Raw genomic sequence first — 17,300 nt, 5'->3', positions numbered from 1 at the left:
CAATTTCTGACTTTCAAGTTTTAATGTTTTGTTGATCTCCTTAGCACACTTTCCATATGGATCCCCAAATCTTATTGGTATTGCTATAGAGAGGTTGGGCGAATCAACAGCTCCTGGTATTTGAGTTACTTATCTTTACTGTTCCGGAAAATACTCCTTAAGTGGTCAATACCAGCAAATACTGGTCAAATGAAATTTCATGGTTGTTTTTTTTATTTATAGATGTAAAAACTTAATAAAAAGTACAAGATACATGTGATCTTATAGACATGTGCTGTTTTGCTAAAGAGACTACATTATGGAACGCCATAGGTGCGGAATACGAACATTTGTTTATATAGATATAGGGCGATGTGGTGTGAATGCACATTATTTTCAATATGTGCACATGTTTTTTTTCTATATATTCACATATTTTTTAAATATATGAACATAGTTTACTAAATATGCACTTACTTTTTCTATATATATGCACACATTTTTCCTACATATGCATATCGTTTATCTTATATGCACATACTTTTCTATATATGCACATATATGCGTATTTTTTTATATATATTTGCACATAGTTAACTTCATATGCACCTAATTATTATACATATGAATGTACAAATTCATATTATACTTTTCTGTTTGATTTTTAAAAACTGAACTAAGGGTTCCTATATCATTAGAATAATGTTCATTAAGAATTTCTTAATGATGTATGCTGTTCAATTATGCAACGTTTGGTATCATTTTTATATTAATGCAATATTATGTTGGCATGCATGATGGTATGGCGCTGATGTCTTTATCTATAGTCACTTGGTTTTCATGTCAAAACGTTGAAGGAGTTGATTTGTTTGTATTAAATTTCAGTGATTATTTACCACTAATTGCAAGTTAATTTCAGTAGTGGTTGTCCCAACAATTCAGTAATAACGGGTCAAAAGTTGAAAAAATACATTCTTATAAAACTTAATTTTTAATTGCCATTTTCTTTACTAATTTTAATGGGTTTTCAAAGTATTCAGTATAGATCAAAAATGTGAATTGTTTTCTATTATTATGATGTTATAGACAGGGCCAAAGACGTGGAAATTATTTATTTGTTTGTGCCCTGTCAATAGGCGTATAGGGCATTATACATGTATTACCCTTGATCGTCCGTTTTATCGTCTGTGCTTCCATCTGTCCATTTTATTTTTGCTGCACTCTAATTTAACTTTGCCCCTTCTTTATTTGACAATGCTCATACACAAAGCGGAAAAAAACTATAAGTCACCTGTCGTTCTACAGTTTTGCTTCATTATAACTAGAAAAATGTCTTTTCTTGTTTTGTAGAAGCAAAACAAAAATTGCACAGTAAATCAGACAAATCATATATCAGAACTCCAGCACGTCATATCCTATATATTCACACCTTTTTAAAGCTTTTCAATACGTATACATTTTATTTTTACGGCGTCTTCGTTGGCTTTGCAATGTATTAGTTAGTGACAAGGTAGAGTTTATGTCGAACCGCAATTGGTGGTTCAATTATATTTTGTATGCAGTTGTATATGTATTGGAACATCTATTTCCATAGATACTATTTGGCCCTGTCCCATCAATAATTGTCTATTGACTTTGAAAATTTATTGGCATTTGCTATTCATATTTCTATGGAGATTATATATAGAAAAGTATATGCATATAAAATAAACGATGTGCATCTGTAGGAAAAGTATGTGCATATATATATATATATATATATAAAAAGTAAGTGCAGTAAGTGCATATATGGTAAACTATTTTCATATACATGTATATGAAACGTATGTGTATATATATAGAAAAAAACATGTGCACATATTGAAAAGTATGTGCATTCATGTATATAAACATATGTTCGTATTCGGCAGCTACGGCGTTCCATAAGGTAGTCTCTTTAGCAAAACAGCTCATGTCTATAAGATCACGTATAACTTGTGCGCACAAGTTGTAATTTATTTTTGCATGGCACTCTACATTTATCACCTGACATTGCTATATGTGTGTACATTTAATTACTTAAACAACAGCCCCCAATATCTGATAAAACAACATGTGTCAAAAGTAATAAAATGATATTTGAAGACATCCCTAACCAAAAATATATATCCTATTGCCCACATTGAATATGGTTCATTTTATCTGTGCACTACTGTTTGAACCAAATGATGAAAACACCCATGAGGTTGAGTTATAATAAGCAAAAAATACTGTCATCTTAAAATAGTTTTGATACTAGAATAAGTTTGAGCATATGGCATGAAAGAATGACTTCCTTACTCATAATGGCTTATTGCCTTGCCAAAAATAATGTTAATAGCCCTGTGATTGTCTTTTGAAAAAACAAGCCGTCAAAACGTTTTTTTTTATTTGGATCCTAAATGCTCTTCAACTTTACACTTGTTTGTCTTTATAACTATTTTAATCTGAGCGTCACCGATGAGTCTTATGAAGACGAAGCGTGCGTCTTGCGTATTAAACTATAATCCTGGTACCTTTGATAACTATAAACTAAACAAAAACGCTACAGTGAGGGGCATTGTCTTATCAAAAACCGCATATTTTATGTTTGGTATTCCAACTTTTGGTTAAAACATTAAATAGCAGAATGTGGAGTGAAAGGATGCTGCAGACTTTTTTTTTTAAATGCTTCTTGAGAAATAGAGCGCAGTCGGTTCCAATAGGAATACTAAAGTTTTGTTAAAAAAAACACGTCTACCAAATAAAAAATCTTTGTATCAAAGTAAATCATATCATTTTTATAAAAAATAAAGATTTTTTACGGATTCCGCCAATCTTTGTTTAAATTCAAAATGAAGAATACTTATATAAAAGGGAAGAAATATACCAAGGGAAAAACATACAATAAACCAAAAATTAAAAAAGACAACACTTTAACCACAACAAAAAGAAAACATAGGACTTGGCAAAAAGAATCTGAGAAAAACCGAGAGCTCTAAAAGTAGCTCTTGTAGTGATACTTGTATTTTTTTTTTTCGTTTCAATTTTCCTATAATGCTGCTTGAAACAAGCATTCTTTAAGTTAGCTATTCGAGATAATCTTTCATTAGAGATAAACATGAATAAAACTAATGTTTGCAACTAAATATACTGATATGGATCAACAGCATGAGTTTAATGTCATTATTACTATATATTCCTTCACACTTCCATGAGCTTGAAATAAACACTGTGGGTGATTTGCTAAATTTAAACAACAGCATTATATTTTTGAACCGCAGCTCTTTAAAAATAAATGATAAACATGTTATGAACTATTAACTAACTACATTAAAATAGATGACTAAACACGTCTACGTTTTATGATTACATTTAAAAACTAGAAAATCATTTTTTTTTGTCTGAACATTTCCATGAAAACAACAACGACGAAAATAGTTTTTAAAACAACTCTTGCTTAACTGTTTAATTTCTGTTCAACTTGTCATAACATGTATTCGATCAAGAATGAGCTCTCAACTCGAAAGGGATTTACGACTGTCGATATTATGTAAATTTGATAGATAAATGAACCGTTTGATAAAATCTGGAAACTTGTGTAGTCCATAAGTATTTTTCGGTAGACCGATGGTTTTCCTGTTTTAACTTGCTGTTATGTGTGAGCCAAGATTCCGTGTTAATGGCCGTACTTTGACCTATAATGGTTTACTCTTTCTACATTGTAACTTGGATGGAGATTTTTCTCAATGACAATCATACCCATCTTCTTGTTTTTAACTATCGAATAAGACCTTACTCAAAAAGATAGTTGCGTAAATACAAAATGTAGTCATGGTATCTTTGATGAATTGATTTACAATTCCTGGGTCGATGCCACTGTTGGATGAGTTTAAATTCCCCAAAGGTATCACTAGCACAGTAGTCAGCACTTCTGTGCTGACATTATTATTGATATGGCCATGTTTATAAATTCAAAACTTTTGAATTTGTGAAATACTAAGGCTTTTCTACTTCAGGAATAGATTGCCTAAGCTGTATTTGGCAACACTTTTAGGAATTTTTGGTCCTCGATTATCTTCAACTTCGTATTTGGCTTTTTTTATTTTAATTCGAGCGTCACTGATAAGTTTTTTTGTAGACGAAATATGCGTCTGGCGTAGATAAAAAATGGAATCCTTGTAACTATTAGGAGTTTATTTTCATCTATTTAAATCATTTATAAAATATTTTTTGGGTAAACCTTTGACTCTTACTTTTATATCATTGATATCAGAACTATTACCCTTATGCCCGAAAGGCTAATGTCTAATAAACATCTAAACCGTTCATTTAAACCATTTACTATACTTTTTGATTTTTCGAATTTAGGACAGAATAAGTGACCTTATACTAATTTCTTCGTTGTCAAGGTTTATATAATTTGGTTTTGTTTCCGAAAGATCAGCTTCTTTTCCATTTATAACTGACCGGTGAACTTTATTTATACGTATATAAATGTATTTAATTATGCCAGAGACAAATTAATTAAATTTATTTTCCATGATAAAACAGCAAATGATAAAACACAACATAACACGCCTCTGTTTAAGATATTGATACATAATTTCTTTTTGTTTTGTTACACTTACATAAGTAATTCTTAGTCGCGATGATGACCTTTAAGTTTTCATTTTATTTAGGTGTTGCTAAGCAATGTTTCGTATATTGACGTACATAGCACGCAAATGCAGGAAATACTTCCAGTTTGAGCATACAGCTCTAATATACTACCATCTGGTCTAAGGTTTAGAAAAACATAAACCTGAATGCAATTATATAAATGTAAGTTGATTTTTTTATGTAGCTGTTTTGCTTTTATGATTTTCCAATTTATACTTTTGAGTTGATAAAGTGTTCAGTGTACTTCAAAGTAGAACTGCTTTCAAAATTAACACAATGTATACTTAGCATTTGCCAATAGCAAAAGACAGTAGAATATTTTTTTATAGATATAAATTAAGATAGCTCTAATTTGATATAAAAGGCGTGAAGTTTAATTACTGTGTAGAAATGAGGTTGATTTAAAAGATACAGACTTGTTTAAATCACTTATATAATGTTTTGCAATCTTCAGATGTTTTCTGGAATATGGCAGTTGTTATCAAAAAGTATCTTTTCTATGTATGTTGGCTTTGTTTTTGTTGCACTTGTTTTTCTCTTATAGTTGATGTGTTTCCCTCCGTTTTAATTTGTGACCTGGATTTGTTTTCTCTCAATCGATTTACAATCCCCTTCCCTTTCATGAATTTGACCTACCGAATTAGACTATTTACCGGGTTTGTAATCACATAAGCAACACGTACGACGGGTGCCGCATGTGGAGCAGGATCTGCTTACCCTTCCGGAGCACCTGAGATCATCCCTAGTTTTTGGTGGGGTTCGTGTTGTTTATTCTTTAGTTTTCTATGTTGTGTCATGTGTACTATTGTTTTTCTGTTTGTCTTTTTCATTTTTAGCCATGGCGTTGTCAGTTTGTTTTAGATTTACGAGTTTGACTGTCCCTTTGGTATCTTTCGTCCCTCTTTTATGACCTTTTGAACACCGGTATACTACTGTTACGTTTATTTATTCTGTACTTGGAAACTACTTTATTTCAAGTGAAATTTTTTTTTAAACTTGATTATATAAGTTACTACTTTCTGAAAAGGGATCGATATTTCTGCAGTGACATTAAGGTAAATGCATGGTATACCGCCATATTGGATTGTGCTATTCAAAAGCAGTACACAGTCCGTCTAGTTATTTGCCCAAATCTGCAAGTTTGAAGACAGATGTGCAATTTTATTTACTAGACTAATTATATTTAGCTTTGATCCATATGAAGAAAACATGTTGCTTTATTGCATTATCCAAAATATGTACACAGATGCCAAAAATGTTCGTTTTGAAATTATTTTTTCAACTAAGCCATTTCAGAAAAGTAAAATCTTTTAGTAAAACATTTATACTGTACTGGTAGAGAAATTTTGAATTTTTACTTGAAGCAAGAAAACAAGTTTGATGACACAATTTTTTTTCTTTTTTTTTTCTTAATACTTATTATAAAACCTATCTTCTCACAATTTATTTCAAAAGTCTATTGCATAGTTTTTTTTATGCACAAACATGTGTTTTTTAGCTCACCTGGCCCGAAGAACCAAGTGAGCTTTTCCCATCACTTTGCGTCTGTCGTCCGTCGTCGTCGTTAACTTTTACAAAAATCTTCTCCTCTGAAACTACTGGGCCAAATTAAACCAAACTTGGCCACAATCATCATTGGGGTATCTAGTTTAAAAAATGTGTGGCGTGACCCGTCAAACCAACCAAGATGGCCGCCATGGCTAAAAATAGAACATAGAGGTAAAATGCAGTTTTTGGCTTATTACTCAAAAACCGAAGCATTTAGAGCAAATCTGACAGGGGTAAAATTATTTAACAGGTCAAGATCTATCTGCCCTGAAATTTTCAGATGAATCGAACAACCCGTTGTTTCGTTGCTGCCCCTGAATTGTTAATTTTAGGGACATTTTGCTTTTTTTGGTTATTATCTTGAATATTATTATAGATAGAGATAAACTGTAAACAGCAATGATGTTTATCAAAGTAAGATTTACAAATAAGTCAACATGACCAAAATGGTCAGTTGACCCCTTTAGGAGTTATTGCCCTTTAAAGTCAATTTTTAACCATTTCTCGTAAATTTTATATATCTTTTACAAAAATCTTCTCCTCTGAAACTGCTGGGCCAAATTAATCCAAACTTGGTAACAAATATCTTTGGGGTATCTTGTTTAACAAATGTGTGGCGTGATCCGCAAAACCAACCAAGATGGCCACCATGGCTAAAAATAGAACATAGGGGTGAAATGCAGTTTTTGGCTTATAACTCAAAAACCAAAGCATTTAGAGCAATCTGATATGGGTTAAAATTGTTTATCAGGTCAAGATCTATCAGCCCTGAAATTTTCAGATGAATCAGAGAACCAGTTGTTTGGTTGCTGCCCCTGAATTGGTAATTTTAAGGAATTTTACTGTTTTTGGTTATTATCTTGAATATTATTATAGATAGAGATAAATTGTAAACAGCAATAATGTTCATCAAAGTAAGATTAACAAACAAGTCAACTTGACCAAAATGGTCAGTTGACCCCTTTAGAAGTTATTGCCCTTTAAAGTCAATTTTTAACCATTTTTCGTTTATTTTATATATCTTTTACAAAAATCTTTTCCTCTTAAACTGCTTGGCCAAATTAATCCAAACTTGGCCACAATCATCTCTGGGGTATCTAGTTAAAAAAAAATGTGTGGCGTGACCCGTCAAACCAACCAAGATGGTCGCCATGGCTAAAAATAGAACATAGGGTGAAATGCAGCTTTTGGCTTATAACTCAAAAACGAAAGCATTTAGAGCAAATTTGACATGGGGAAAATTGTTTATCAGGTCAAAATTTATCTGCCCTGAAATTTTCAGATGAATCAGAGAACCTGTTGTTGGGTTGCTGTCCCTGAATTGGTAATTTTAAGGAAATTTTACTGTTTTTGGTTATTATCTTGAATAATAGAACATAGGGTGAAATGCAGCTTTTGGCTTATAACTCAAAAACGAAAGCATTTAGAGCAAATTTGACATGGGGAAAATTGTTTATCAGGTCAAAATTTATCTGCCCTGAAATTTTCAGATGAATCAGAGAACCTGTTGTTGGGTTACTGTCCCTGAATTGGTAATTTTAAGGAAATTTTACTGTTTTTGGTTATTATCTTTCATATTATTATAGATAGAGATAAACTTTAAACAGCAATAATGTTCAGCAAAGTAAGATTTACAAATAAGTTAACACGACCAAAATGGTCAGTTGATCCCTAAGGAGTTATTGTCCTTTATAGTCAATTTTAAACAATTTTCATAAAATTTGTAAATTTTTACTGCCGGTAACATTTTCTACAGAAATAACTGGGCCAAGTTCATTATAGATAGTGATAATTGTAAGCAGCAAGAATGTTCAGTAAAGTAAGATGTACAACGATATCACCATCATCAAAAAAAAATTTAGTCATGAAACCATCTGCTTCCTTTGTTTAATATTCACATAGACCAAGGTGGGCGACACTGGCTCTTTGGAGCCTCTAGTTATGATTATTCTAAGCAAATTAAGGCAATTTCCAATGGCTCATAGCTTGAAAAATAGCACGGTGACCCCTCCTCTTTGAAAAGAGCATAGTAAAATCATCAATTTGGCAAGTATAAAAAAAATCTATCTCAGGAAACATATACCTATGATATATCTAACAAAATATATTATATGTCTAATTCAGCCACTTCTCCTGCAGTCTCCTCTATAGGGTCTAGCACAGTCGGTAATCTTTTAAATTATCAACATAACATCGCAATATGCTAATGTATAATGGATAATAAATAGATACGTCAAGCCTGATTTATAAAAAATCATCAATTTTCCAGTGTTAAATTAAACAAAATTGCGAAATGTATTTAAAAACACACTCATCTTGATTTTTAGAATCTTCTCCTGAATTTTAGGTGACCATGATAGAAGGCATCGGATATTTTGCTGTTATCATCATCCTCTTGATACCGACCACAGGATGCAACGGGACTCTTCTGTACCTAATTCTCTGCAGGAATAATCTCAACACCATTCCAAACAAGTACATCGCATCTGTATTGAAAAGTCATCTTTTGTCAGGTTTGTTTGTTGGAGTAATTACAGCGGTCATCATATTGTCCGAATATGTATCACGAAATGCATTGTTTTGTTTTATGACTAACTTTACAGACCGAAGCCTCATAGCTGCTTCTACTTTTTCTATGGTTGGACTGTCGATAGATAGATGTAGATTTTATTGTGGTGAACAAAGCACAACAAACCAAGTCATTGTCAAGACTAAACGAGCACTAGCCATAATCTGGATCGCAGCATTTGGATATGGACTTTTGTGTTTGATCCTGGGATTTAGTATCATAGCTTTCGATCGAGTACATGGAATATGTCAAGTAGAACATGACAACAGAATAATAGGCACTGGTATATTTCTGTTGGATTTCCTTGCTCTCGTCATTCTCCCAGCAGTTTTAATGACAATCCATTATTACAGAACAGTAAAGAAGCTTTGGTTTATGCCATATGCCTGTCTGGCACAACAACGTATTAAACGAAAATCTACAATAATGAATATAACAATCTCAGTAACGAACATGTTACTTTCGGCACCATTTTGTGGGTTCAAGATAGTCTTTATTGTTTTTCAGTCTGAAATAGATATTGAAACTGAAAACAAATATGTACAGTTTGCATCACTATTATTGACATGCGTGAGATGTTTAACAGTACCAGTAATATATTTATGCTTGTCTGAACAAACAAAGAATGAACTCAGGGTGAATAGATCGAACATAGTGGCACAGCAGCCAAAGGAACGAAGAATAACATTAGATATTGACAAAGACCATTACGTTACAAGAAGAGGTTCAATCTTTCAAATCGAAGAGAAGAGTTCAGCTGGTTTTCAAGAATAGCAAATAATATGAATATTAACCTCACTACATTGTACCATATCCATGACATATGTGTACATAATAAATTTCCTTTATGTTTCTTAGCTTATTGAATGCAAAATACTGCATATTAATATTTACTTTTGTGTAAAGTGGTGACTAGACTTTATTTTAATTGATAAACTGTTAATAACATTAACGGTTCAAATTTAATGACACAAGATGCGTATTTCGGACGTTTTCTGTCTCTTCAGTGATGCTCGAACCCTCAATTTTGACAATCCAAAACCAAAAACAATATTTGAAAAGCGGATAAAACAAAAATGACAAAAAGAAATAAGCCAATCCCGGACAAGAAATAAGAGCTATGCAATGCAAATAAACATCTTGATTCAACAGATTTCTAATTTAATCACAAAAATTTCAATAAACTTCATCCATAAGTTCTTGCCACTTCTAAGGCACTTTCAAAATGGTTAAATACTCACATTATTCATATTAAGTTCAGCAACAATTAAAAGATAGAGCGGCGATAACAAGGCGAAAAACAAAACAAGAACAAATGAGTGCAATGACAACATCATGACCAAAAAAAGGAAAACGATAAAAAAAAAAAAAAAGCATTTCCGAGAAAGATAAGAGATCGGTCATATCCACAATAAACCTGTGTGGAACTCATGTGTTAGAAGTTCCTGCTCAACAAACTTCAGCGTCGTGCTGCTAATGCAAGTTAAAATCGAAAATGGGATGTGTTCGATTAGGTGTGTTTGAAGGTTTGACCCTTTGTGTTTCTTTGGTACATACGTGGCTCTGTTCTTTTAAACACATCGCAATTATGTCATTCATCAATTATAATTTTGAAAATTCTTTGAACGATAAAATTATTTCAAATCTCTTCCTGTGTGACGTTTACATACTGATGTCAAACACGCGACTCTATACTAGAATTGGTGTGAACCTTGCCATTCAGTCATAGGACTTCAAAATTTTAATCCTTTATAAGTTGATTTAAAATATATATCTAAGTTAACAATGAATGTGGTTGTAAAATTTGATAGATGCTTTGTGCTTCTTCGTTAAATATTTGTTTCTTTTTGTTCTAATTGAGATTGTGACACGGTGATGACTGCTGTACCGCTTTTTACTTTTAATGCGACTGCCATACTAGTGAGAGGTTTCGCTCTGTAAAACAAGGTTCAATCCATCATTTGCACCAAATCAAGAATAAGTAGTTGTTAGTTGGATTAGTTTTATATAAAGGCAACAGTAGTATACCGCTGTTCAAAACTCGTAAATTCATGGACAAAAAACAAAATCGTTGGATTTATTTTATCATTTGATTTGCCAATTGAGTAGGGAATTTCCGTTTTGAATTTCCCTTGGAGCTCGTTATTTTTGTGATTTTACTTTTTATATAACTAAATATCATCAAACCTTACTTTCTTAAGAACCACACTGATCCTAAAAACAGACACACCTCAAAAGATATCATTAAAATGCTGTAATATTTGATCGACAACTTTTTGTGGTAGATTGATATTTCCGCAGACAATACTTATTGTGCATTACTACTGCCCGATTTGTATGTGTACTGAATGAGGTAGAATCCATGCAGAATCTTTTCTTAGTTAACAAGAAAAATTCATCTTGCAAAGTTCTTAAAGTTCCCTATTTCTAAACAGTAACATCTGTAGTTTTACCAACTACTAATATTAGACCAAAAGACTCTATATTAACGGCATTTCTATTAGAAAGTGACAATTATAAACATTCAGGTGATTCAAACTTTTCATTATTTCACATAATCTGAGTACGTTAAAAGTGTTAAAATCGGTTGAAAATAATAAACGACATTATTCATTAAGCCAAACTGCTGAATTCCATATTTTTTCCTGAACTGACGTGAAAGCTTTGAAAATACCTTCGAAACTGGAATCCACGTAATGGACTTTACTATGGTGCCGGATTATGTTGTTATCCATCTGAATACAGTTACTCATTTTGATTGGTTATTATTGGTTATTAGACTAACATATCCCGATCTATAATTTGTTTGCAAAAGATGTGTATTCCAATTTTTATTGATTAAAGACCATGTTCATTCTAATTCACAACAAACGTGTGAAGAAAACTTTAACACAGAAATCAATGATGACAAATGTTAAAAAATCAAAGCGCTGTAAGCGCTGAAGGCAGTTAACCAAAAACCAAGGCAAATGTAATCATGAAAACTGTGACAATGTTGCTTCAACATTAATCATTCATTTATAGTAAATTTAAGTTAATCTAATGAGTTATTATAAAGGCAAATACTTTATATGTCATCAAGGTTTCAAAAGCAATGCACATATCAATGTATATTTTTATGGTGAGTCTGATGTGATACAAGTTCGCAATGATTGCAGTTGTTCTACTTGTTAGTTAACATTGGTTTTAGTTGACTGCTAGTAGTACAAGTTGAGGTCTGACTGACTGGCCCATTGATGATTGTAAATGATTTGTTATTTTGTCCCATACATGAAATTATATGGTTAAGGGGTGGGGATCTCAACGGTTTTCAAGTTCTCAAACAGGAAGGGGTAGGTTGACCCTAGGGACTTCCCCTAAATTCCATTTTATTTGTTATTTTGTGCTATACATTAATGTATATGGTTTATGGGTGGGGATCTCATCAGTTTCCAAGTTCTCAAACAGGAGGGGGTAGACTCCAGCTTTATTTCATTTAATTAGCTATATTGGCCCAGACATTAATATATATTGTTTTATAGTTGGGATCTCAACTGTTTTCAAGTTTTCAAACAGGAAAGGAGGGGTCACCACAGGGACTTCCCCTATATTTCATTTGATTTGTTATATTGTCCCATTCATGAGTATATATGGTTTACGGGTGAGGATTCTTGACCATTTCCAAGTTCTCAAACAGGAGGCCGATGTACCGTGACCCCAGGGACTCCCCCTTTATTTCATCTGGTTTGTTATATTGTCCCATACATGAATATATATGGTTTATGGTTGGAGATCTCGGCCGTTTTTAAATTATAAAACAGGAGGGGTGGGATGACCCACAGCGACTCTCCCTATATTTCATTTGATTTTTAATATTGTCACAAACATGAAAACATATGGTTAACTAAGGGGTGGGGATCTCAACCGTTTCCAAGTTCTCAAACAGGAGGGAGTGGGTGACTCCAGGGACTCCTCCTATATTTTATTTTATTTATTATATTGTCCTAAACTTGAATACCGAAATATGGTTTAGGGGTGGAGATCTCGACCATTTCCCAAGTTATCAAACAAGAGAGGGTAGAGTGGCCTTGAGGACGCCACTTATATATCATATGATTTGCTTGCATTCAGGTATTATATAATATAGTTGCATTATTTGTGAAAATAAAGTAAGAAACTTCAAGCTACTTTAATTGACCCTACAAAATTGAGAAAAAATACCCCTTTAAAATTGCAGTAGTTTTTTACACTTTAAAAGCATCTCACATGCATTATCATCATGTATCACTAATAAAGAAAATTTATACTGTGACCATGAGAATATATATTGATATATATATAGATATACTGTTCCCAGCTGTCACATTGTAATGAATTTTGACATTAAAATTTGTCAAAAAGTATTAGTTTTGGGTGTCTGTATAAAATATTTTCTGCTGAACATTTCTTTCTTTAACATATATCTTTTACTTTTCAATTATAGTGTTTATATTCATTTACTATGCATAAATGTATTTTGTCACCTGTCTGGATTTTTTTGTAGTTGACTGCCAAACCCGGAATTACCCTTATCCGCTTCCGAAATCGGATTCGATATTGTAAAATTTTGTCTTCACGGCAGCCATTTTATTGTGTTTACAATGTCTTTCTTTTCAATCAGATACGATTTTAGACGAATTTAAACACTATTTTTTTTATAAAGCTAGCGGTTGAACAAAATAAACATTGCTGTCTTGAATTATAATGATGAAAATAAGTTTTTAGATCGTTTATTTGAAGACTGTTGTGAAAAGTTTTGCAAAGTTATTTCTTATTTTCTTTAATTGGAAGGTGACTCCGTCGGGCGTAGCTAGAAACCAAGTCAAAAGTGGAAGGTCGCGGACCTCGGACCACCGCTAAATTTGAACCCCTGACTAGAAACTGAAAAGATGTAAAAAATTCGTCTTCTAATTTGAAATTGCCGCCAACAGCATGAACAGTTGAACTTATTATATAATAGACTACTGACGTTGTACTACGTATTGATGACAAACAATATTCCTACGACTTTTTGTAATTTGGGAAATATTAACTACTTGTCTTTAGAGATTTTCGGCGATTAAATATTTCATACATTTGTTCTTTGACATCTTAGCCAAAAGCTCAGGGGACAATAAACTACACAAGGATTCCTAATGTGCTCTACTTCCTATGTGCAACTTCAAAACTTTTGGGAAAATCGACGATCATTTACCTACCTACCTACCTAAGTCTACCTAAGTGTTTCCAAACGCAGGAGATCAGTTTGCTCCTCTATATTTGGCTCTGGTTCATCGTCACTAACTACACTTGTGCTACTTCCGGTGTTATAGGTGTATTCAGTGTCAAAGTTATATATCATTGGGTGTTCTTTCCAATGCTTGCCTAGGCGATTTCCAAAAATCTTTACATTCTTTGCAGTCACTACGATGTCTGGTAGGCTGTTCCATACTTCCACTACTCTGTAAAGTAGTAAAGTAGTACTTTCTAATGTCTAATCTGCTTCTATATTTTACCAATTTCATAGAGTTGCCTCTTGTTGTCGAGCTGGTATTACGAGTAAATAGACCGTCTGTCACTTTTGAGTCATATACACCTGTTGTTATCTTGTATGTTTCTATCATGTCGCCTCTTAGCCTTCTAAATTTTAAAGTTGGAATTTTTCAGAATTTTTAAGCGTTCTTCGTATGACAAATCTTTAAGGTTTAACATCTTTGTTGCTCTACGTTGTACATTTTCAATTGTCTCAATATCTTTCTTTTTTTGGGGGTTCCATACACTACTAGCATATTCAAGATGAGGACGGGCTAACGCCTTAAATAGTAGGCAGAAGCTTTTATAATCTCAATATTAAAAAGTTCTTCTAATAATCCCAACTAGTTGGTTTGCTTTGTTGACTTGTGTCTGTATGTGTTTATCAAACTTTAGCTTTGAATCTATAGTTACTCCTACATCTTTCTCAGATTGAACTGGTTTTTCTGGTCATATCTTTTTTAATCCAGAATGTAAAGTATGAAAAAACAGTTCAATAAGTTATAAATAACATAGTAACCAGCTAGATGATAACAATGGCACATATTTCAGCATTTATTGGGTAGGACACAAATCCAGGGTGCTCGCATAAGGCAGCTTAACTGCCTAAAAATCACTGGCCTCCAAATGTATTATTAAAGTAAAGTACAAACTTTCCCCTATAAAATCTTACATTGAATAGTCTCTCACAACAATCTTCTTGAATTATGAAATTTAAAATAAAAACAAATTTCAAATGGGCTTTCTGATTGCTGGAATCCGTTTTTGTTAAAATTTTCTGAATAAAGACAGAGTCAGCTGAGGCATTCTCATAACTTAGTTTCAAATAATTGACGAACTATTATATAAATTTAATATAGATCACACAATTACACATAATGTTTAGAAAGAAAAATAATTATGAATACTTCATATTGATCAGAACCCCAGAAATTAATATCAAATTAATTTTGTCACACACATATGCATATCTTACATTCGTTCTTTAAATCATATATAGTAATAACTATGACTACGATAATTGTGAAGCTGACCGAATTACAAAACCTTTACGTTCATCAATGAATGATGAAAATAATGTCAACCTCAGCACCTGCTTTTGTGCAAGGTGGTGTTTTCTTCCAATATAAAAACATTCTTTGACATTTAATGTTTGGGAGGGATTTAGGTAAAAAAAAATATAATAATTAATGGCAAATAAATAAAGGCAACAGTAGTATACCGCTGTTCACTCATAAATCCATGGACAAAAAACAAAATCGGGGTAACAAACTAAAACCGAGGGAAACGCATTAAATATAAGAGGAGAACAATGACACAACACCGAAACGCAACACACACACCGTTTTTATAACTACAGCATCATAACCTGTTAGTAGCTGTTACCACTTTTGTTTATGTCGAGAACCCCTAGGATCATCTGTCTGCCTAAAGTCATAAACGAAATTCTTATTGTCATATGTCCTTCAGAACAAATTTTTCAAAAGCGATAATGTCAGAACAATCAGTAACAGAATCTATGACAAACACGTTCATTACAATTTAAAGTTATCAATTTCCAACAACTTCAATAATAACAACATCACCTGCATATGGGATATACATTTCCCAACCCCGCCACATTATTTATGTATGTGCCTGTCCCAAGTCAGGAGCCTGTAATTCAGTGGTTGTCGTTTGTGTATGTGTTTAGTTACATATTTGTTTTTCGTTCATTTCTTTACATAAATAAGGCTCTTAGTTTTCTCGTTTGAATCGTTTTACATTGTCTTATCGGGTCTTTTATAGCTGACTATGCGGTATGGGCTTTGCTCATTGTTGAAGGCCGTACGGTGACCTATAGTTGTTAATGTTTGTGTCATTTTGGTCTTTTGTGGATAGTTGTCCCATTGGCAATCATACCACATCTTCTCTTTTTTTTTAATTATTCAGTATTCAAGAGCTTGCAGCTGCTACTCAGACGTTGTAAAACGTCACCAGTGTCTGAGTAGCAAATTGATAAACCAGGTTTATGTCAAGAATGTCTCGTCCTTTTTCCACAAAAGTTCATCAGAAGATACCAATATTTTGTTGATAAATATTCCGTACCAACTTCCAAAAAATAGTACATGGTGGTCTTGACATATAGATTACAGGTACTTAAGTTGTTACTGATCACCTTAATAACGTGTAATAGTGTCTTTTATTTGTCTTTGTAAAATGTTAACCTTTACTGCCTTTACTGATAAGTCCATTTTTGGTACAATGTAAAATTGAGAATGGAAATGGGGAATGTGTCAAAGAGACAACAACCCGACCAAATAAAAAAACAACAGCAGAAGGTCACCTACAGGTCTTCAATGTAGCGAGAAATTCCCGCACCCGGAGGCGTCCTTCAGCTGGCCCCTAAACAAATATATACTTTTGTCGTGGCTCGGTACTTAAGCATCTCGCTAATGTGTTGTGCTGAGTTCGTTTGTATAACTGTCTTTCAGTTTTGTGTATTTGCTTTATCTATATGCCATGTTGTATTTTTTGTTGTTGACATATTTTTTAGTTTTATAGAGATTAAGATTATAATCAACTGATGACAGCTGTATCCTTATTTTTGACATTTTGAGCAATTATGTCTGAGTTTTTTTTCCACACATTGTCAATATAATGGAATTTTATGAGACAGATATAAAAGTAAGAGCTTTAGGTAGCTATAAATTCAGGTTTAATTCGCTATTTTCTACATACGCAAAAACTTGTACTAAGTCAGAAATATGATTCGTTTGATGTGTTTGAGCTCTTGATTTTGTCATTTGATAAGGGACCATCAGATTTACATTTTTCTTCCGATTTCAGATTGATCGATTGATTGTTGGTTGCTTAACGTCCAGTGGCAAAATTTTATTCATTTTCAGGACGAGAACAAGTTCACAATAAATACAATAGGAAGGTCTTGTCATAACAGAGTCCATATGGGATGATGGTTGGGGAAATTAAGACTGCCACTTCAGATTAATAGTGCCCTCCTGACAAAACTTTCTTT

The 17,300-nt window shown here is 32.7% G+C and overlaps 1 protein-coding gene across 1 annotated transcript; it reads left to right on the top strand.

The window, feature by feature from the left end:
* Positions 1–4,694: 4,694 nt before the first annotated feature.
* LOC134705637 (uncharacterized) lies at positions 4,695–9,529 on the top strand. The gene is made up of 2 exons (XM_063564358.1): positions 4,695–4,800; positions 8,534–9,529. Exon 2 carries the CDS (start codon positions 8,540–8,542, stop codon positions 9,527–9,529), a length of 990 nt encoding a protein of 329 aa, XP_063420428.1. The 5' UTR covers positions 4,695–4,800; positions 8,534–8,539.
* Positions 9,530–17,300: the final 7,771 nt, after the last annotated feature.

This window comes from Mytilus trossulus, chromosome 2 (assembly GCF_036588685.1).
Source record: "Mytilus trossulus isolate FHL-02 chromosome 2, PNRI_Mtr1.1.1.hap1, whole genome shotgun sequence".
In the NCBI taxonomy this organism is placed as follows: Eukaryota; Metazoa; Mollusca; class Bivalvia; order Mytilida; family Mytilidae; genus Mytilus; species Mytilus trossulus.
Note: the sequence above shows the minus strand (reverse complement) of the source record. Positions and strands in the feature narration are given on the sequence as shown.